The 23659-nt window shown below is 44.0% G+C and overlaps 1 protein-coding gene across 11 annotated transcripts in view; it reads left to right on the forward strand.

Moving 5' to 3' along the window:
* DAB2IP (DAB2 interacting protein) overlaps window positions 1–23659 on the forward strand; it is a 212866-nt gene that overhangs the window by 56384 nt on the left and 132823 nt on the right. For 10 of the 11 annotated variants that reach the window (XR_015703796.1, XM_087753427.1, XM_087753434.1 and 7 more), the window contains one exon: window positions 11854–11957. Coding sequence is in view for 10 of the 11 variants with exons in the window: in XM_087753427.1 (XP_087609553.1) it covers window positions 11854–11957 (104 nt within the window). In the remaining variant the exon portion in view is untranslated. Of the gene's footprint in view, window positions 1–5477; window positions 5524–11853; window positions 11958–23659 lie in introns of those variants that run through there. The other variant, XM_087753433.1, reaches the window with a different exon arrangement.

The raw sequence follows: 23659 nt of genomic DNA on the forward strand, positions 1-23659 counted from the left end.
GTAAAAGAAGCAGAAATACCCACCCGCCCCCAAAGGAAATATAAGTATCAGTCACAATAAATTAGGATTTACGTTCCACAATTAGAAACCGTGGAATGTAAAACAATTGCCGAGAGAGTCTGAATAGCTGGAAGAAAGATGTGTGAGGAACAGTAGTGAGGAGAGGACGCCTTTTCAGCAGCGCGCCGGTACGGAGGCACGTAGGTAGATTGCCAGTGTGCTGCAGACGCGCCGTATCCTGACGTGGCTGCGTGCGTGTACGCTCCCGCATCCACGCCCAAGCAAATGCCGAACATTTGTGTAAGCGCTCACCTTTAAAAAATAATCAGGTTGGCAGAGAAGGTGGCATTCTTTTTATAAGCATTATCTTCTATCTAATGCATATTAAAACAAAGGAGACTTGTTTCTGTTTGGTAGGAGAACTCTTAGGCCTCCTGCATAAACATTTGGAAAAACAAAAAAATTCTCAGCTACCCCTAAGCCCACCCCTAATCCTAGCCCTTGATAATTGTAACTGGAGGAAGAACCTGTTTTCAGACTTCCCTGTCACCGTGGCTTTTTAATGCTGTCTTTGAGTTGCTTCATCAGGAGGGATACTGTATTTTGTCCAGTAGCTACCAAAAATCCAGTTAGTTAAAGTCTCTTATTCTTCTATAAGTGTTTCCAACGAAACTGTATCCTAAATAGCCAGTGTTAAATCCCAGCCTTCTGCTTTCTTGAACAATATTAGAGTTCCTTCAACGTTAAGGCAATCTAACTTGGATTAATTGGCTCTGGGCATTAAGACTCTTTCAGGCTGATGGAAGAGCTGCATGTACTGTGCGAATTTCAAATCTTAATGTTTGGTCGATTATGCAGATGGATGTGAATAGAGATATGTATGTGACCCCATTTATCTCTCTAATGAAGTGCCATCAATAGAACATCTGTTTCTTTGCTGTAGAAGATGAAATCTCTGATGAATCATGCTTATAAATTAAGTATTTATTTATTTAATTTGCATTTTGCCAGTACAGACCTGTTACAGCAGCCACCACGCAGGACTGGAAAAATGGCCTAGTAATTAAACTGCGCAAAGTTTTCATTTATACTGTGCTGCTGCTTCAGACACAAAGTAAACTGTTCCGAGCCGGTCTGTAGTTCACCTGTCCAAGCCAGCTGTGAAGAAAGCCCCAAACCAAACCTAAGAGCACCTTGCCAAGGAAACAAACCTCCCTGACGCGAGACAAACACACGGCTGCGAGCTGGGCGTGCATCTCCCGTCTCACTGGGGTGCCGCTGTGGCACTACGTGCCTCTATACTTTCTAGTTCTTTCTGAAATTGGAAGCAAAGAGGGCCAACGTGCTGCAACGCAATCTGTTCTTGAGAGATTTCCGACTCCCTTTTGCATTCCCGGGAGTTTTCATGAAATGGGAGGCCTGGCAGGCCCTGCGTCAGCTGTACCGAAATCACTGAGAGCGGCTTAGCTGCAGAAGGGACAGTGCCTTCTGCAGCCGCCCTGCTGCGGGGACCCTGCGAGGTTAGCCAAAGGCTGTGCGAGCCCGTCTGGCTGGTGTCTGTGGTCCTCCACCACCACGCGCTGATGGCCGCCTTGTGCTGGGCCAGCGGTCCGCAGAGGCTGCTGGCCGCTGACGGTGCTTGGGCCCACTGGGGCTCCTGGCAGGCCCAGGTGGAAGCGGGTTGCATCCTCCCTGCCCTGTCCCGCCTGCTCTGTATAGGTGGCACAGCGGCACGGATTACAGAGCATGGAAGTTCCTCCTTTGCTTGGGTTGCCGCTGTGCACAGGCAGCCATGCTGCTGAAGCGCTGCAAGAACACGGCGCAGTAACAGTTTTGAATCTTTGCAGAAATGTTAAGCATGATGGATGAACCTAATTTAAATCTCCCCAGAGCTGACTTCTTGTTCTCCAGACTCCATGTTGCTTGTCTTCATCATCACATAGGAGGAAGCTGGTCTTCCACTTCACTTTATCATCCTTTCCAGTTTAACCAGGGTATTAGCAAGCTCCATGATCTGGTCCCCAGCCAGGCTAGAATTTCATCTTTTTCTGATGTATTTTTTAAGTCTGCGCTTGATTTCAGTTTTACCCTGGAGAAAAGGCTCCTAATGATATGCCGTTAGCAAAAGATGAATTTGTTCTCCAGACATCATACCAAAGAAAGATAAATACCATACATATTTTATTTCAGAGACTGATAAATAAAGAATAGAAATACCAAATATATATATACATATCTAATTAAAAAATACCAGACAGTAAAAATGGAGTTAGTAATAAAGGCTGCTCAATCAGCATGATTTGCTATTTATTTTTTGAAAGGGGGATTAATTTTCCGGATGCCTTATACTCTCTCCCTGTCACCACCCCGCCACCAGGTCTGGGGACCTGCAGCTGTGTCTTTCTTTTGGACATGGATCTGTTTCTTCGGTTTTGTAGTACAGAGACGTTAGTGTGTATCTTATCAGACTCCTCAGGTTGAGAATTATCTGAGCTTTCCTTTCCCATTTGTGCTATTTTCTTCTCTCCTTTTTGCCCTCTGAGAGTATTTTTTTCCTGACAAATATGTCTCATCTGTCTCCTCGGGTACAGAATATATTCCCCATCAGTTTCTAGGAGGGCAGAATGTGCCCTAGATATCTGTCACTAAGCTACAAGAACTGCGGCGGGGATGCGAACTGGCCGGAGGAGCGGGGACAGGTATGGAGGAGCGTACAGAGGAGCAGGGAAAGTCCTCTTAACTATCAGCGATGCTGAAGGTCAACTCAACAAGCAGACCACCACCGCCAGAGAGCAATCCCACCCTGATGCCCCTGTCGGAGGCAGCCGCCTCCCAGGCAGCGCAGCCCTCCGGCCCCTGCTCGGCCGGCGCGGTGGCTGAGGTTGGCCAGCCAAGGGGCTCCAGCTCCCTCTAGTGAGGCAGCTGGATTTGTGCTCTGCCAGAGCAAACCCCACTGCTGGCCATAGCAGAACCGCCCCTTGTTTCAGCTTTGAAGGGTGCAAGGCTTTCCAATTGAGCTTTCCAGGAGAGAAGGAGCTGCTAAACTGGGCAGCCAAAGCCCACAGAAGGACACAAGAAAAGGACAGTAAGTCCCGTCTCTGCTTGCATGCATCAAAAAGCACCTCGGCATGCTGCTGGGAAAAGAATTCTCTTACTGGGTAATATTAGAGAAAATAGAGGAATAGATACATATCAAGTACACCGAAAAATAGCACAGCTTTTTTCAGTACTAGATTCAAGAGCCATTAATAGCACTTGCTCAGAAGCAGTATGAGGAATATTAAATACTACACAGCACACGATATCTAGGGACCTGACACGGAGATGATCTGAGATCCATTAAAGTGCACAGCATGCTATGGCAGAGGTCAGTGTCACTTCAAATCATTGTTTAACGAAGAAAAAGAAAAAACTCTTCTTCCAGAAGATCTTAGTCCCACTTTGAGAGAAGATGGTCATAATTTTTAGCTGATGAGAAATGGTGTGGTCTGATGTTTTCTGTGAGTTGGCCGTTTTCCAGCCAGTTCTAACAAGGCTCTTCGGTTCACACAACTGTCTCACCACGGCTCTTGTCGCTGCAGAGGACTGTGCGGCCCTGAGTGGTGCTTCAGGAGCCCTTTCATGCTTTCGGGCAGGGACACCCTTGAGTCAGAGGCGGCGTTCCTCCCGTTAAGCTGACGGTGGTGTTTCTGTAACACCGAAGTCATCTGTGAGGGAAAGAAAGGTATGGTAGGAAGCTGGATCTGTTTGCTGTAGTCACTGTGGACAGCATTAGCTGTAGGCATGCAACCAGCCTCTAATGGTTTAGTTCTAAATATTTTGTGCCAGAGTGTAGCACAAAAGGCAAGTAATGATCCCAATTTATTTTTTTGTTTTGTATGTAAATGGTTAGATAAGTGAGAATTCTTTTTTACAAGCTATAGTTCTGTAAACAGTATCCTTAGTTGTCTGAAAAGGTAGTAAGAGCATGAGAACATGTGAAACTACTTCTGCTTAGAGCATTACGTGAGTGGGGAGTAAATCACTGATTCTGTTGTAGAAGACTTGCGGGTACAGCCGGTGGGGTTGCCGTGCTTCATAGAAGTGTATTTAAGCTAGAAATTCTAAGAGGCAAACAGAAATTATTTTATTCTAACATAAAAAGTGGTGGTGATGCAAACTTTCATTAGCCCAGAGAACACCCACGCTGAGTGTTCATTAGCTTTGCTTTTAGATAAGCCTGGTTTTTCAGAGGGCAGCATTACCTGCCCTAAACTTTTGCTTCACGACCATTTTTATTTAAAAGTCAATTTAATTGCCTAATGAAGGTTTGACTTTTAATTAATTTTGTGTGGCATAGTGGTTATAATATTGCTGTAAGGGATCACCTGGAATTCACTGAGGGATCAGCGGGGCATTGGGCGATATGTTCCCATAAATAGTTCTCCAGGTAATTGAACACCGCAATGGGCCTTGCAGCTGTATTTCCAGTCCAGCTGATGGGAGCGGGAACAGAGCGTTAGCTAGGGCCTTTGCAGCCTCCAGCGGTTCTTAACTGACCTTTGTCCATTGGAAATCAGACATTTTTCCATCTCTGCTTCCCATTCAAAGTTATTCATGCCTTGTGCAGGGGAAAGGTGGCTCAATTCGGTATTTATTATTTTCTGTCTTTGTTTATTCCCAGGGTAATATTCCACTTTTAAAAAATGCCACTATTCTAACAGTAGCTTCTAAATACCCCTTTGCATTCAGATTAAAGATCCATCTTTCCTCCTGGACTCCTGTGGCCACCTAAAGCTGTCTGAAATGTAGATTTTTCTGGAGCCTCTTTTGAGTATTCAGAATCACATAGACACTACAAATAGCTGCTCTCCAGGGATTGTTTTTAATTCATAAATGCTACCGTGAGCCATGTTAAATAAATCACTTCTGTTACCATGTGCCTCCTCCTCTCCTCTGTTGGGTTTGTAGTAAGGAGTTATTAGATAATGCAGAAATTAGAGGAATAACACCTAAATTCATTAAGCAATAAAATTAATTTGCAGAGCGTCATTGTACAAGCAGGAGACCGGTAATTCCTGTTCCCTCTGGTTTCGCAGAAACTCCACCCCGGTAAGCTCTCTGGGGCACCCTGGAGATGTCAAGCAGGACAGCAATGGGCAGGACAGGGAGGAGCGCACCTTCATTGGCGGATCATTGCCTAAGGTCAGGAGCCAGCCTGACCTCTCCGAGGGCTGCCTGCAGGATCTTTTCCACCAGCTTTTGGTTCTGATCAACTCTTAGTTTTCTGCATTACGTCCAGACGATCTGGTGAAGTTTTATTGTCCTCTAAAGTCTCCTTTCCTTAAAGCACGTCACTGTGTACGGTGCAGGAACCTGGCCTCCTGCCGCGTCTCCCCAGCGCTGCTGGCTTGTCTGGCATTCCAGTCATACTTCTCTTCCTTGCTGCCTCTGATGAAGTCATCATCTCTACTTCTCCTCTTACTCCTGGCTCGTTCGGAGTGCCATGGCATGTGCGTTGCTGACAAGTACGGCTTCCTTTTGGTGAGTTGAGGGAGACGATTTCTCATTGCTAACTTCTCTGACGCTCATTCAGATTTGTACCTCCCTTTCTTGTTTGGATTTGGAACGGTTTCATATCAGAAAGTCAACTTGCTGGGCAGCGCCTGCTTGTTAGCTATTCTTTCCAGCTGGTTCTCTTTGCTTTTGTTCATACTGTCTCTTCCACTGGCTGATCCCTGGAATTGTGTGTGAGAGGAGAGCAGGAGAGGGGGCGAGCGTGAAGAGAGATGAACAAACAGAAGGAGTTAATGTATTTCATTCCCACTAATGAGAGCATAATCCTGATGATCTCTTGGACTAGCTGTGATTCACAAGAGCAGGTAATGCAAATGTAAAAACATCTCACTTGCTAAGTGAAAAGTAAACAGTACTAATATTTGTTCGTGTGTTTGTTACACATAATGACCTGCTCCGTAGCAGTGTCTGAGAAGTTGCAACGAAGGCGGCGGTGATGTTGAGTGGGTTAAACAAGAGCTCTGGTGCCAGGAGTTCCTCACAGTCTGTTCTGCTGCTGATGTCCTGGAGGCCTTGGGGGGGATTGCTGCGCTGCTCTGTAACCTTTCCACAGCATGACGAACAGGCATGGAAAAGCGTAGTAGGGATGAATTATTCTGTCAATTCAAATGCCTTGAATTAGTTAACAAAACAAATGTGTTTATTACTTTACAGAAACAGTTTCAGAAATATTCATAAGCCCTAGGTCCTAAATTAATGTGCAATGTTTACAGTGTCCTCCTGTTGGCAGTGAACTCGGTGGGAAGCTTTCAACCCCGGCAGCTTAAAAAAAAAAATCCTAGTGCAATACACACCAAGCAGCGTTTTGGACCCAACTGTGTGTGATAACCTGGGAGAGGTTTCAGGGGGCTGATAATTTCAAGGAAGTTTCTCTTTGAAGATCTTATCCTGCACTGGGGAAAACCCAAAACATCGCAGCCTTCTGTAAATATCTGGAAAAGCGGGAAGCACTTGTGTTTGTTTCTTCATGCTGCTGAGATTGCACGAGGTGGCTGAGCGCCAGCCCAGCGCCAGTCTGGGGCAGACATTGACCACTGCTGCTTACGGGGAGATTCAGTACCTGGTCATGAAAAGGAATCGGGACACAGTTCTACAACATGCAGAGTGGAAGTAAAGCAGAGTGTGAGTAGAAATGCCTGGTTATCATTGGGCAAACTTAGAGAAGTACAGAAAAACCAACAATGAGGAGAAAATTAGATGAGGAATTTCTATCAGAATGGCCACAGTCCTCGTCAGAGTGACTTAAGAACCTTTTCCAGTCTAATTTTGAGATTTTTAAGAGCTTCTGAAGGGCCAGGTAATATACGTAGGTGGGCTTGCCTCATTCAGTTGTCCAACGGTAATTAGACAACCTCTTGTTGCTCATCTGTGTCTGTCTCATCCTTTAGTTGGGTATTGCATTGTGGGCTGGTGGAAACGGCCAAGAATCAGAAAGCCATCCCTTTCTGTGGGCATCTGGTTCTGCGCTGGCATCTCTGCTGCTGGGTAACGTGGCTTTCCGCGCTGTGCCCAAGGAATCCATTTTCAGATCCAGTATGCCTGCACTCTAATCCTCGTTTAGCAGACTGTTACTGCAGTGATTTTCAGACTTCTGTGTCATAAAAGAAAGAGTTGGAGGTTTTAAGTTCATAACAAGTTGAGGACTTCAGGAGAGCAAATAGTGTCCTGAGATACTGTGTGTCTAAATCCTCAGATCAAATCTGATCTAGAGCAAATAAATGGACAAATGAAGGTATAATCCTGGAATTTCTATGAGCTGAGGGATAGTATTAAGCTAACAGAGAAATTCACTGTCTAGCGAGGATGTTATCTGATAATACTAAGTGCTTCTGGAAATGTCATTCTGTGGTTAGCTGCCTGCAGTAATACTGTTCCTCGTTCTGGAATCCTTTATCTTGGGATACAGAATGGATGGCAGGCATTCATTAATGAAACCTTGCAGTGTTCCTTTGGGATTTGCAAGGTTTTTATCAATTGTGAATCTGATGCAAAGCATTAAAATGTCCAAGGGTCACACTGTGAGGCTGTAACAGAGGTCAGTGTAGGACCCGGGACTCTTTGTGCTCTACAAGGCATAAGAGAACGGCCCGTAGAGTCTGTCCAGCCAGAAATGGAGTGGAAGTTCAGAAGAGGAGGAAGATGTGTGAAGAGGTTGTGAAGAAAAGGCTGAAGTCAGATACTGAATCTGATCTCTTGTAGCTTGCTTGTCTTATGCACAAGTGGGCAAATTTGTCAGAAATCACAGAAAGTAAGGCTGGAAGGGATTTCAGGAGATCATCTGGTATCCGTCTGCCCCAGGACAGGGAGGGAAGGAAGCTCGTTGTACCTGAACCTCGCCTGACAGGGAGAGCTCTGCCACAGAAAGGTTTAGGATAGGCTTGAACATACATTTATCTCTCTAGACGATCAATTCCAACCTGTAACTGTCCGTGCCAAGGGAAGACTTTTTTCCAATGGTTAGCCTAAATATCTTCTACTGTAAATTAAGACATTTCTTTTTCAGCCTCTAGTGGCTATGGAGAGAGTTTTTATTATTGCCTTAGAGCGACCTTTTACGCGGTGGCTGGCAGCCGTGGTGTTACTGCGGGCTTGCTAAAGCAGACATCGCTAATGCCAGTAACCTGGCCTCAGGCTTTTCCCCTAACCCTGAAGAAGTAAAAAGGGCAGTTCAAACCTTTATGTATTCATACTGTTTGCCATGTCAAACTGTTCTGCTGTACATTTCTGGTAGTTAGGAGTTACTAATTTACCTGTAAGCTATTTTCACTTCCCTTTAAAACAAACAGCTCCCCCCCCCGCCCCCCGCAAACACCCACGCCCCACCCTCCTTCTGGTTATTTCTGGTTTCTTATAAAGAGTTTTGTAATGTGCCTCTCCTGCAAAGCCTCCCCTCTCCAGTGATACCCACAGTGCTTAAACTAAGCTAAAATGGAGATTTGGCTCCAAATACTTTATGAAGCATAAGCTTAAGAAGAATAGGAAGCTTTAGGTCATAACCCATCCCTGTATTTGTGTCTGGGTCAAACTGATGTGTTTGCTGGCTCTGCTTTGGGTATATTTTAATGATGAAGTAAGAATTTAAGAGTACAGTTTGTGACTTCAGTGCAGTCAAACCAGCTATTAATCAGCCCTGGGTCATAAGGCACTCTCCCTTTCTCTGAAGAAGTCTGACCTGTGTGGTTGAAAGAGGAAGCAGATGGACAGATTGCCGAAAGTGAGACAATTGTGCACTTTGGTCTGGCAAACCACTGTGGTGCAAGTAAGTAGTGGGGCAACACCTATACGGCACAGCGAGCGCTCTCCCTCGGTGCTGACGGCGAGAAGCGTGCTGGGCTGGGGAGCACGGCTCTGTGCTGGTGCTGCAGGCCACTGGGGAAAGTCATTTCTTGCAGCTGCTTTTCATGTAATCCCATCGTTCCTGCTTTCCAGCCATGTATATGAGAAATGCTCTAAACAATGTTTATTCTTCTGGTCATTAAGAAAATGCAAAGCAGCTTCTTCAGTTGTCTTGTCATCTTGAACTCACTTTCAAAATGCTGTAATACCAAGTAGTTTCTTTATGACAGTCCAAAAAAAAGGCCACTGTTCAAAGGAATGGGGTGGGAGCCTTAGTGTGAAAGGAGATGACACCAAAGGACTTGATTTTGAAATTAAGTTGAGATTCAAAGCACAGCATTCTGCAAAGAAAGTGGCCAAGACATTAGAAGGCTTGGCTGGAGTTGTGAAAGCAATGAACTGGCTGATTTTGGCTGCCTGGCTCTCGTACAGGTGACATGGCTGCTGGTGAGGAATTATGGGCGGGATTTGCAACCAAGGAAGATGCCGTTGAACAGACACTTCACCCAGTCCATGGGTGGAATCTCCCAGGCTGTCCTTCTGGAATAGCTTAAGATACATCTAGGAATTGTTGAGTGGAATTGCAGGTATTAGTTGTTTCTTACAGATCCCGGGTGATGGCAGTCTTTGGCAAGAGGAGAACCTTGCTAAGGGGACAACCCTCCTCGCCAAGACCTGATGGCAGCAAATTGCAGATTGCTGAGGCTGAGAATTGGCAAACAAACCACCTCTAAGTTACACTGGTTATGAGAACATCATTGTCCGAGACATTCTGAAGTATAGGTTGCTCCATCTTCAGATTTCTTTGCATGCTAATTTGTAGAAGCTCTCTCTAGCAGAATCTACCACCTAATTTCCCTTTGCAGCAGGTACTCTTCTTCAGGCTACCTCTCATTCCCAACCAAGAATCCTAGCAATTCATTGGCATGCCTGTTCCTGTGAAACTGTGTAGGAGAATGAGTTCCCCCAATGTTTATTTCATCTCCATTTTTTAATTTATTTTTATGTTCCTCATTTTAAAGAAGAGAACAACTGTGTGAAAAATCTGCTCTCACTCTGAAACTGTTGTTGATTTGCTGTTGTCTTTGCTTGGATCCCATATTGTTTAGTAAATAACTCAGTGTTGCATATCCAGACACTGTCTTTCAAAAGTTATAGGGATTTCTATACATCAGTAGGGTTTGTTGGTAAGGTGACAAGAAGGACAGAAAATATTTGTGGAAAAGAAGCCTACAGAAAGGGAGAAATTCAGTTAACAAAAGTCCAACCTAGTGGATATGGATAAATAAAAGAGTAAAGAAGATTCTGGGTCCTGGGAGAATAAGAAGTATAAGCTTCATTCATCTTCTGCAAAGCTTGCACTATTCTGTATTCAGGAGACCATGATTTGATGGCAGAGGACGATATTTTGATATGTATTGGTGTGTGGCCAAAAAAAAAAAGTGAAGACAGTTTTTGACAAAAGCCTTTCCCCAGCTTCCACCTTCCCAGTGTATTTATATACCACCAGATATTTGGTTAGTTTTTGTACCCATTTTGAGAATTCTTAAACAGTTTGGGGCTGATTTTGAGTGTAAAAATTCTTCATGTCCCTGAAAGTCTGGCTCGGAGTGAAAACTGTAGAGTTGCCACTGTCGGATGTGGTCAGTGCCACCGCAGGGCAGGGACAAGCCAAAAAGAAGCCCTCAGCTCAAAGGAATCCCGTGTGCTTACTTTCAAAGGAGCAGCAAAGTCACCGGTGTTTGAAAATGAAGATGCAGCTCTAGGAGATTGGCTCAGGCCTTGTTTTGTACTCCTGACACTTCACATGGGCTTAAACTCTGCTCGTAAACATGACTGAGCTGGTACTTCTGACCTTCTTGCCTTGCTGTAGAGATCTGTAGAAAGACATTTTCGTAACCTGCAAAGCCACGCGCATATCCCTGGCCCATGTCGATTCATACAGACTGTACAGCTCCCCTCGAGCAGCAGCAGCACCGTTCGAGGAGGAGCGTTCTTCTGCCCTTGTCTCGTGTGTCTGCTCCTGAGAACGCTGTAGTCCAGAGACCTGCATTTTTCCCTTGAAATGGTCACTACGTGCCTACGTGATCGTGACCACAGGCCCTGCCCATTTTCTCGACTTCCTGATCAACAGAATGGAGAGGACACAGCTCCGCCTTTTGGGCGATGGAAATGCTTGGCTAATAAGGGCTCTCAAATGGTTTGAGAAGGGAAGCTTGACAAGGTCTGAGCACCACTGAATGGCGGCTTGGAAATAGATCTATTTTTATGAGTTCCATGGTGCTTTCAAAGACGATTTGTGAACTGAGGAAATACCACCCCATACTGCTGTTGCTGGCCTTACTTAATATCTTTCTAAATCTTCTCAGTGTTAGGCATATTTGTTAATGTAGCCTTTTCAGCCCCCTCCCTTCCTCACCAGTAGGGAAGGAGGTAAGTATTCCTATCCGCATTTCATACTTTATGGATACGTATACTACATAATCCTACAAATGCAGGATTTGATAATTTTTTCCTACTTACAAAGCAAATTGCTAGAGGAATTAGAGAGGTAACTTAAGCATCTTGTGCCTGTAACCCCATTAGCAGTTTCCCTTAGGAGTATGAAGTCCACAAGTGCACGGATCTGTACTTTGCATATAATTCCTCACTCAGCTCAATACATTTTCTGTTTACCCATCTGCAGACTGGAAATAATGATAATGCCAACCTGTCAGGCATTATCTGAAGCTTACAGTTGTATAAAAAATGCTAATTGTTGAAGGTGAAAGTCTTGCTGATTGAACGTTGTTCTAGGCGGCTGTGGGAAATATGAGCAGATACGGTGGGGTGGTTGTGTCGGCTCATTTGCAAGGGCATCTCAAAGGAAGAAGCCACATTTTGCATGGCCTGCTGACGTTCCGGGACTGTTCCTGTGCTTGTGTGTTTGTAATTGTCCTTTGTTTTCTGTACCATCCACAGAGTCCCCGCCGGAGAGGTGTGGGCAGAGGCGCAGCATGCCCAGCGGGGTCACCGAGAAGAACCCCACCATGGAGCCTGCCGCCACGACGCCCTTCCGGGTCACGGTAAGCGTCTCTCCCCATCTTAATGATTATTATGGCGTCCTAATGATTGTTGTGGGGTTTTGCCGGAAGGGAGAGGAACTTGCTCATCCTGAGAGAAGAGGTGGTGTATGTGAAACCGGTTGATTACTTATTTTTACGTAAATGTGTTGTTGTTAGATACTGTTAGCAACAAGCAACTGTAAAATATTTCTTGGTAAAGAAACAAAATTTGAATTTGAATCTGGAGCAGGTTTTGGTAAGTTGTTTCACTTGGGAAACTTGTGAGATTTCCTTTGTGAATCCTAGGGCAGTGCAGTATATTCATAGATGTATTTACTGGTCTGCAACTGTACGGTATGTCCTCATACTCCTACAGAGAGAAATTCTCCTGTAGAAGAACCTTTTCTTAACTAACAGAAAACCTGCCAAGCTGGTGATTCCCCAGAGCCTGGAATCCTCGCCCTGCAGGAGCCTAGAGGAGCCATTCGATGTTTTCCATTTCTTCAATCCTTTTGCTTTGAGATGCTCTGCTAATATCACTGGTTTGCTGTGACAGCAGTATGTAAAGAACAGAACGTCATTGGGGAGTGGAACAGAGCAGCACCACTAACATGAATAACAGTGATACCAAGATCAAACAGGACAAACAGGGTCTTGTTGCTCCATGGGGAAGGGCACTACTGTGCCCATTTTACAGAAGGGAGCCAAAGACCCAAAGAAGTCAGAGCCGGCGGCTGACCGAGGGATCTGTCAGTGCTGAGCCCTGGCTTTGTGATGCTGCAGACGACAGAGTAGTTGCCAACAGCTGCACTGCGATATGAGGAGGGGTAACGAGTCTCACCACAGGGCTCCCCTCTCCCTGCCCTCTCATCTCCTACCAGATCAGATGTTTGGGCTGGCTCATAGCTTTAGAAGATGGGCCCTGTCATACCTTGGAGATCGGTTCTGGAGTGAGTTAAAAGTGTTTGCTGCTGCTTTAGTTAGAATGTGCACAGTGGTATTTCTCACTGCCTCCCCACCGATATAAGGCATCTTTCTAACATCCTGCAGATATTAGATAGACTTCTGCAGTGGAGCACAGTAATTTTTATCACAAGGATTGTGTTCTCTAACAAGTAATATCAAATCCAAGTAATTATTTAATTTAGGGGTACACTCAGCTGACAAATAGAAGCACAATGGTGGGATCAAAATAAATATTTTTTTAAAGTGGGCAATAAACATGCAGCTTGAGAGTAGCTAGTTTGTTTTGTTTTTTTTTCTAATGTATCATCAGCCTGGACATGTCTATAGTTAATGCAATAGAGTCTTGGGAGGCTGGGGCTTTGTAATCAGCTGAAGTTACCGAGGTATTCTGGATAACATTTAGGGTAACCTCCAGTAATAGTAAGAGAGAAATCTATTTAGAGATTTAAAAAAATAAGTACAAGCATAAAGTATACACAGCTGGAGATGGATATACCCAGAACGAGTGATAGCCAAGGCAATCAGAACGTTATATTTTCAAGAGGAAAATGTCTGATCTATGTGGATAATAAGTTTGCACAAAGGTATTTTAATTCAGAGAAGAGGCAAATGGTCTTGGAGCTGGTTTTCTCAACGTGTGTTTATAGGTTTTCTTTGCAGGCCACACCTACTTCACAGGCTCAGCTATTTCATAACAAACCGAGGTAGGTAGAACCAGAACTGCAAAGGAAAGACAATGGTGCAATCTAAAAAAAAACCTGAGCACACCCAGTTCACCTGAGAACATTTGCACTGATGAATGAATCATTAATAGCAGTTTGTCCACGTAGTTTATCTGAGTTCTATAAATTTGAAGTTTGTGAATGCGTAACATTCACTGTGGGGGTACATTCTGTAGCCATTATATGCGAAGACATGCTGAATTTATGAGAGCGTGGTTTTTGGTACTGTCTTATTTGCTAAATGAAATGGGAAAAAGTGATGAAAAGTGAGTGGATGGCAGGAGATGAGGTCTGTTTTGAAGGAGTGTGTACAGTATGGGGCAAATACCGCAGACAATGAAACAGAAAAACAATGGACTATGAGATGTCTTTGAGCATTCGCTGCAGGGGCATGGTTGGTTTTCTTTTTTCTGGAGCTGATGAAAGTTATTCTCCCTAGAGCTCCCTGTTCTAACAGGTCAAAACACAGAAGGATCATCTTTTAGTCTGATTCCTCTTGTGGTATCACCTTTTTGGTAAGCAAGGTGCATCTTGTTTTGATGTCAAGAGGGAAACTAATGTTTTTTCTCTACCCCCCTTGTTCCACAAGCCGTATACCTTCTATCTGAATTGATTATCAGTTACAAATGCTCTAAAACGCAGAGCATGGCAGACAGAAACACAGTGAAGCTAACTGAATAGGCATGCTTTTGCTTTGTGCCTTTCATTTATCAGAATCTATCTTAGTAAATGAGTATCTTTGAACCTTACACAATGTACTACTTGTTGATGAAAAAGGCAAAGAATGATGGGAAAATCTGGATTCTTCACCAGACAGAGGGTTGCGGAGTATTTTTCTTAGTGTACTTGTAGCCAGTGAAAAGAAAATGCTGGTTATTCCTTTCCCAATGGCATATATCCTGCTTTATGTTTTTAGAGAAGTTATTCCTGTCTTTAAGCAGGTTAGCTCTTGTTAGCGAAGCAGCCTACGTGGGATGTGGTTGCTTGCTTTGACTGGCTCTGTTATTCCGTGTGGATTCAGTAAGGGCAGTCATCACATGGATAATACAGAGCATTTGTCTTCTCTGAGTTACAATCCACTATCATCTCATTTCTGTTCCTACTCAGCCCTCCGAATGTTATTGTCATTAATATGAATGGCTTCATTACATACAGTTTTTATGGCTTCCCAGATTTCAGCAGATGTCTGACTTAAGAAATATATTCTCCCTCACCTTCCTTCATTAACCAGAGGAACATTAGCAGTCCGTCCACTCCAGCCACTGGGAATAGTAATTAGTGCTTTAGTTTAGTGGTAATGGGATTATTACTTTTGAGCCTGCTGCTGTAGGTTTTGATGTTGTAAGCTTTTCATATTTTACAGCTCATTGTTCTTCCCTGACATCTCCATCCTTCTGCTGTTGAGTCTCCAAGGGACTAGTAAGCTCAGGAGCCATTGGATTCAGCCGTTTTGACAGTGCCGCATGCCCAGTTGCTTTCTTTTGTTTGAAATCTAAAGCAAACTAGGGTGGAAGTGCTCCCTTCCCATACAGAAGTTTGCCGGGCAAGTTACAGTTAATTGGGCATTATGGCTTTTGTAGCAACTTCGGAAAACAACAGCTTATGCTATTTTTTTTGAGTCATAGAATATCACCTTGAAAATCAAGCCTTAAGATTTCTACATCTTAATATGTGAACTAGCTGTTCTTATTCCTTCTAGAAAAAGAAATTTTTAATAGAGCTTCTTAAACATGAAAAATTCTTCCCTAGCCCTAGTTATCTCATGTTGTAAAATTATTATTTTCCATGTAAAACGATCTCACTTAACTTCTGTGCTATCAGAGCTTTGTATGATCTGATGTAGTCTAATGAATCCGAGTCTGTAATCCAAGTGACTGCTCATCTGAGGTCCCTGATTCGGGATCTGCTCTGAGCACCAAGTTCAGTATTCACTTTTTAGCCTATGCCTGACTGGAAAATGGTGAATGTACTTCCCATTGCCAGCTACACACTGCTTCGTGTGGACTAGAAGAAAGCTTTCTGACTGCTCCATCAGCGCCTAGGAACAGTAGATTTGGTGCATGTCAGTGTAAAACTTAAATATAAGCAGGGAAATTCTGGTCCTAATGAATTTATTATATCTGATACACTCATGGAAGAGGCTGACTATCCTCACACACATGTTTGCAGGAGACGTCTTTAGAGTTAAAGGGTCCTGTTGGAACCCTTCCAATTTGTCATGATTCTGTCCCTGGAATGAAGAAACCTAATTACCAAGTGCTTCAAGAAATGTCAATATCTAAGGATAGAAAAAGAAAGACAGAAGGCTTGACTTAGCATGAGATGTCAGTTAAAATGTTGCCTGCTTAGGTGCTGACCTCGAGTGGTCTCCACTGAGAACGGGTAATTGGTAGCAGCTGATAACGCTCAAGAGCTGTAGACAGCAACGTAACCGGGGCAAATGCTGGACCCTTCTCCACACCCAGGAGGAGAGGAGTGAAGCGTTGCTGTTGGCTGACATTTACCTGCTAGAAGAACACAGAGAGGCATTTAGCCTCTCTGCATTGAATCCAGATAGCTTGAGGTGTGGGATGGGTTAAAGCTGAAGTTTGTGTTGCATATTATCAAACACAGGAACCAGAAGATGGGAAACTCTGCTGGGTATTAAATCCTCCTGCTCTGCCCACGTTGCAGGGAAATGATGAGCAAGGGTGGGATTGCTGAGACTTGCTGTGTGGTGACTTCTCTCCCATCTCATTAGAGTACTGCCATCTATTGACTGCCTTTATTAGACCCTGGTTTATCTAGTTCTCTGTGCAAATATCCCAGGCCAAGCAGAAGTCCAGATTGCCAAAGAACTTGTGCAAAAGAGTTGAACTAAGCGATTGGATCAAGAAACCAGAATGATTTCTTGCTGTTAGTCTACCTCACTGACTGTGCAAGGAGCCTCCTTCCAAATAGAGTAAATGAATATCACGTATGTAGTCTGAATATTTTTAAACAGCTTGAAAATGGCTCTCTGCCTTTCTTACAGAGCTGCGCCTGAGGAAGCATCTGTATACTCTCTCTTACCCCAAAATGCTAGGTAGGGTTTAGGATTTTCTTCTCTCCAGACCTTTAGTCCTCAATTCTACTATCAATCATTTGCTTTCCAGCATCTCAGAAAACACTTCTGTGCTGCTTCTGGTTGAAGCCACATGGGCTACAAAACCCCCGCAGCAGAACAAACCCAAAGCACGCTGCAGCTCTAAGCGACGTGCTCAGGCTGCCCATCCCCAGAACTGTGTAAATCGGATTGGAAGGGAAACAATTCTCAGAGAGGCTTCAAGGGCCAAACGCAGTGGTATAAACACACTCTTCGCCAGCTCATTGTCAGTCGTGACGATGAGTATCGTGCCTCGTTTTCTCGTGTTCCTTCATCGTCTGCTTGTTGGCTATTGTTCTGCACTGAGTGTGATGTCTTGGAGCAGGAGCTGTCCTTTCTGGCTCATTCGTCATTGCTCTGCCTTTCAGGGCCTTTAATAATGAAGCATTTGTAGTCACGAAGAAATATGAAATCTTTTTAGGTTTTAGTTCTTCTGCTTGTAATGTTAACTTGCTTTCCAGCAGTTTTTCTGCCTGTTTGGGTTGGGCACACAGCTGAATTTACAGTGATACATTATAAGCTACTCGTACAGCATTCCTCTATCTATCCTGTTTTTAATCCTTGATAAATGAAGTATTAAATACTAATGGCATACCACTAAATGGAGACTCCTGGAGAGATGAAAGTGAGTAACCCTTCTACCATTCCTCTTCACTGAACATAATCCTAAATAATGGGGTCCTGGTTCAAGTTGCTGTGGACGAGATATTGAAGGACTTTTTCCCAAGTTTTTGCCTGTGCATAATATACACTATTTTCCATTTTGTTTTAATTTTTTTTTTCCAAAAGCAGTCACGTAAATTGTATTATAATAGTTTGGCTTTGGAGAATTTATCTTCCTGTATTATGTGAAGAGCTGAATGGTGCTTTCCTCGGCATGATCACCCCGTCTTTAATTGAAATGTAATTGTTTACTAAACCATTCCAAGTAGAAGGGAAAATTACTATCATTTTGGTCTGTGGCTGCATACATTAGAGCACCCCTTTTACGGGGACTGAATTTAAGGAGAATGGGAACATTATCGCAGATGATATATAAACAGAAAGCTATTATCATTAAACTGTCAACTGCAACTGAATTTGGATAACCAGTGTTAGTGGCAGCAAGAAATATGTAAATTACTTTGAGAATGTATCTGTCAATTCAGTCAGGACATGCTTGGAAGCATTGGGTTGCTGAGCATTTTAGGGATTGGAAGAAAAACGAGGTCATCTTGAGCATCTGCAGTTATTGCTAGTCTCACTGGTACTGTTTTGCAAAAATTAGGAGTGCTAACCTGACTGTCAGATGCTTTTTTGTCAGGTACATCAACAGCACGCAGACTTTGTGCTCTTAAAGCATCTTTTGTTGATGGATTTCCAGGCTCTCCGCAAAGGTGCCTAGTTATGAGCACCCTCATTTTGCAGACGGGAAAACTGAAGTAGGGAAAAGTTAACCAACTTAAATGTGATCATGCAGCAAAGGCAGGAAATATGTCCTGTGCTGAATTTCTTAATTTCTAATTCCCAGTCCTGCTGTTAACCACTAGCTAAGCTACTCCTAAATACTTCTCTGAAATCCTCCTTCAGTTTCAAGAGAATTAAATATTCTTCTCAAACTTGATGCTGTCATGTGAAAATGAGTAAGTGGTTTTCTGGACTCCCAAGTCATCGTTCCCAGGTCAGACACGCCTGGCTTTCGTACTTTCTCTGCCAGCACGCCATGTTGTCCAATTTCCAATTGCTTGTTATTAAAATTAGAGCCCTCTGTCTTATTTTTCCAAGTCAGCTGTTAGCGTAAATCTCTGGATATTTTTGCTCTTCAATTTTTGCATGTACTTTATGAGACATAGGATAAATTCTAGTTAAGGCATGAAAGATGTTGTTTTAAAAAAGGGAATCTTTTTCCATACTCAGTGTTACCTAGCACAGGAACTGGAAAATGAAACTGATTGTAGATATAATATGTTTAACCTTTTGAGTCTGACCTTGTATATTGAAAATTTTCTAAGTAAACTTGGAGTTTCCAGTTGGGGGAGTCCTGGAAGACAGCATGGTTAAAGATACGTGGGATTGTCAGACTTCAGCACAGAGCTGCAGTTCAAACCATGGTGGATTTATTATGTGCATCAAGCAGGAGACAGGAATGACAGGATAAAAGACATGGTGCTATGACCTGCTTCACTGAAAAGGACTCAGCAAGGCAGGGTATGGATTTTTTTTCCTTTTTGAACTGAATATGTTCCAGGGAGGTCTCTTTTTCCAAGCCTGCAGCTGTCTAAAGGACAGCCTTACAGAAAGGAAGAGGCATAAGGGCTCATCAACAGCTTAATTCACACACTGAGGCCACTCTACTTTAAAAGTATTAGTAACGCTGTTTTAGTTTTTGTGGAGTGGAGCATGGTTTTGGTCTGCTTTTGATTGCTATCGAACTGACCTGGTTGGACAGCAAAGCCCTCTGTTCCACGGCGTCTGTACGGAGAGCAGCAAGGCTGGCTCTGGTCTGTGGCAGTAAGGAGAGGATGGAAGATGACCTGGTATTGTTAGCATCTGTTAGATGCTTTGTATAAGAAGAATTAATAGAGCTTGGTCAGCTCCTAAAGGGTGAGGATGCATACAGCGCGCAGTCAGACCCCCTTATTTAATCTGCAGCGATGGCAACTTCCACCAGGAGGGAGATGGCCATGAATCACTAAATTGCTGTGCCTTAGCCACCCCTGAAACGTATTCAGGACTAGGGGAGAAACCCACGTTTTTGCTTCCTATATTAGGCCTGGGCAGTGGATCAACAGGGGAGCTTGTGTTTCTAGGGAAAATAAGTCAAATACTGCGTAGTTCCCAGGTGAGAAAGGGGAAAACAAACATTTCAGCAAGTTGTCTGGCTCTGCAGTGGGTGTAAATTAGCACAATTCCATGGATTTCATTTAGCTACTCCAAATGCTTCCACTTTCTCATCCTTTGAGGACCGCAGGACTCCCTCCTCTGGGGTACGTGAAAGCCAGTGGCTTTCAGAGAGGTGGTGCTCGGGGTCCAGCGGAGGCCAAGAGCAGAAAATCCTTAGAGCTGCAGCAGAAGATCACGTCCTTGCGCCAGGAAAGAGACTGGAGACAGGGAAGGAGCGAGAGTGAGAAAGCAGCTCCAAGCTCTTCCCAGAAAGCCTGAGCGAGCTTTTGTAGGAGAAACGTGTGTTATTCTCATGATTTTTTAACTCCTATTTAGATCCCTCCATTCCTCCACTCCTGTAGAAACAGTGTTGTAGCCATTTGAGTAATACCAACAGTTCCTCTATGTTTTCATGGAGAGAGCCCATGGGAGGAATATTTAAAATTTAGGCTGTAAGTAGGGCTAATAGGAAATGCTAATTCACATTTCATTCTTTTGATCAGTGTGTATTGAATGATAATTACAGTGATAGTACTTGGCACTCCTCTAACACCTTTCATCCGAGGCTGTTAAAGTCTTCTGCCAATCTGAATGGATTCAAGCTTGCGTTCACTGTGGGGCTGCAATTTGTCATAATGCCTTAAAACAAGCGGGGAAACTAAGGCATGGGAAGATTGTGTGACTGTCCCCACCTTTCATAATCTGTATAAAAGTTCGGGACTGCATAGTAGTTCTGCTGATCGTTTTATAAGGAACAAAAACAACTCAAGGCATCATTTATAATGGTGAGAATGCTTGAAACTGTCCAGATGACTGGCCGTTACTCTCTAAAACATGTTTGTTTGGCATTTTTTGTGGCAATTTCACAATTTAATATATGCTCAGGTGCTCTGTTGTATTTTCGTCTGTTGCAGTTGTTTGAATTCCCCCCACAAAGACAGACAAAACAATCTCAAACTCTCACTGGATTTTTCAGCAACATACTTGCATTCATATCAGTTCTTCAGAGTCGTCCATTTCCAAAGGATGGTTGGAACAGCAATGGCTACCTCTTGCTCACTTGAAAACTCCTACAAGAAACAATGCGGTAGGATTTCCAACTCTTCCCTGGAAGTCCAAATGCAAACACCCTGTCCTAATTAACAGGCTGTAGGGAGACAAAGGAACCTGAGTAGTTTCATTGCTGTGAAATTAATGAAAGGCAAAAAGTAAACAAACAAAAGCTTTAATTTGTTTAAACCTCTAGGCACTGAAAAAATCTCAGATTGCTGGTAGCACAGAGGGACGACGACCATTAAAATATACAACTTGACAGTGTCCCTTTAATTTGTTTCTGGGTCATGGGTAAAGAATTGTACCGCAGATATAAAAGGTAGGATAATAAACACGTTCTGTTCTCCTGCTTTCAATAGCACTGCTATTGTGCTTTCAGAAAACAAGTCAAATAGTGCAAGGTATTATTTGAATCTCTTGGAGGGCTCCGGTAGAACATGAGTGTCCGTTTAATCAGGACCTTCATCTCTGAACTTTTTCCATTTGGGAATTTGTATTGCAGTAGCTCATGGATATTAGATATTAACTTAGATATTAAATTGATTGCAGTGGAATTAATAGAAATGTATGTCATTGCCACAGTTAACACTGAATGGTTCTCAAGAGATTTCTTCCAAGTTTTAACTTAATTTCTGAGACATATTTTTTCTCACTTGGACTGAACACTTCTCTTTAATAGCCATAACTGTGCCATATTTTGAGCCATAATTTCTTGGACTTCCATTGTGATAGACGCTTCCCATGTCATCTGTGTACTTTGGTAAGAACTTAGGGTACTGTGACAGGAGACCATGTCCGAGATGCTCCATCCCAGTTGGAAGTGGTCTTGTCTGTGGTGTTCACCCCTGTGGAAGCGTCTGACCTTGAACTTTAACAGGCATGGAAGAGCTTACGGCACTTTCTGTTGAGTAGGGCTGCTAAGTTAGATCACTTGGAAGTTGTTTTGGAGGTTTCTTCTTCCCATCCAAATCCCAAACTGGCGCTGCCTAATGTGAGAATGTTTCTCCAGGTGGTGACACTGTTGTTCCAAACCAAGTGCAGCTGCTTGAAACAGCAGATCTGATTCGGGTGGTCTCATGATGATTACGTGGTCTCGTGATACTTGCAGCTGAATAACTTTTTATTGCTGTGGGTCCGTATGTAAACGTACATGTTAAGATGACATTGATTTCTATATACTTTTTTCAAACTCTAGTTACCACGTGTCGTGGTTTAACCCCAGTCGGCCACCAAGCACCACCCAGCCGCTCGCTCACCCTCCCCCCCAGAATCTGAAGAGCAAAAGTAAGAAAACTCGTGGGTTGAAATAAGAACAGTTTAATAATTGAAATGAAATAAAATAATAATTATTAATAATAATAAATAGTAATGAAAAGGAAAACAGTGAGAGAGAGAGACAAAACCCAGGAAAAACAAGTGATGCAACTGCTCACCACCCACTGACCAATGCCCAGCCCGTCCCCGAGCCGTGATCGCTGCCCCCCGGCCAGCTCCCCCAGTTTCTATACTGGGCATGACGCCATATGGTACGGAATAGCCCTGGGTCAGCTGTCCTGGCTGTGCCCCCTCCCAGCTCCTTGGGCACCGGGCAGAGCAGGGGAAGATGGAAAGTCCTGGACTGGTGTAAGCACTGCTGAGCAACAGCTAAAACATCAGTGTGTTATCGACATTATTCTCATCCTAAATCCAGAACACAGCACTGTACCAGCCACTAGGAAGAAAATCAACTCTACAGAAGCCGCAACCAGGGCACCATGGGAACAAGATTCACTTTCTCCTCCATACTGTCACTTCTCCTCAGCACTGCACTCTGATAAGGAATAGACTGTATTTGTCCTCCCCACCCTCTTTTTTCCTAGTGAACAGTGATAGTCATGGCTCAGGCATCAAGGATAATTTGAGAGAACTATGGTACAAGCTATAATGCCTTTCCCGAGGTATTCAGGTATTCCTGGGCCTGGCGCTTTGCCAGAAACTTTCCTGTCTTTATCTTCCTCCATAATTACCATGGATCATATCTCACCTGCAACATTCTTCAAAGCACCAAGGAAATTAGCTCCCGAACTAATCATGTCTTTATTTCCTAAATCGCTCTGTGTAGTTACGTACACTGTTCTGCAAAATGGGATTCGCAGTGATCGGCATAACCTGCCTCTGCCTGCCCTTGTACCCTCCCTTCGTTCCTGCCGCTTGCAAGATCATATCCACATATTTTCCATGATGTGACAGTCCGGCCTGATTATAGTAAACGATCAAGTTCCTGTGCCGCCTTTGCAGCTGGTGGGAGAATTGCGCCAGTGTGTGCTCCAGCCCTGAGGTGCAGAGCTGCGTTCAGAGAGCAGCTGCGAGTCCTGAGGGGCTGCGCCGTGGCTCTGCCTCCTTGCCGTGGCCAGCGCAGTTTCTGCTTGAGCAGCGCGGTGACCTCTGCAGCCCGCTGCTCCCAGGCGTGCAGGTAGTGTACGGAGAGGCAGAGCCCGGGTCTGTGTTCACCTGTTTTATGCAGATGTTGCAGGACTGGGTGGAATCTAGGATTAGTTTTTCTTTCTATACTAATTTTACGTAGCAGTTTATGATCTAGTTTAATACTGAGAGCGGAGGCGCCCGTGCTTTAGACATACTTGGGAAACAGGGATGTGGTATGGAACAAGATGGGAACTCGGCATGTCCAATTAACGCTCCCATGTCCCTACATCTGGTAGCTTCTGAGCACTGCAATCCCCTTGCAGAACAGGGTCCAAAAAGCATCCATATACCTTGCTTGGTGTTTTGTACCTCCCCGTCAAATCTAGAATTTTTAAAAGATTTTCAAATAGTAATTCAAGTTTTGCTACTATTAGGAGGCAGAGGCGGATACCTTCATCGGAACAAGGCGCTCGGTTGCACAACTGGTACGGCAGCTGGCTGTGACTGGGGGACAGCACGCAGGCCATGCCGCCCTCCCGCCTCGGGCCTACTCTGAGTGCAGCCTTCCTTCCTCATTAGCCAGTGAGTCAAAA

The sequence above is a fragment of the Nipponia nippon genome, unplaced genomic scaffold (assembly GCF_047370975.1).
Source record: "Nipponia nippon isolate SJK-2023a ecotype South Korea unplaced genomic scaffold, ASM4737097v1 scaffold_16, whole genome shotgun sequence".
Taxonomy (NCBI): Eukaryota; Metazoa; Chordata; class Aves; order Pelecaniformes; family Threskiornithidae; genus Nipponia; species Nipponia nippon.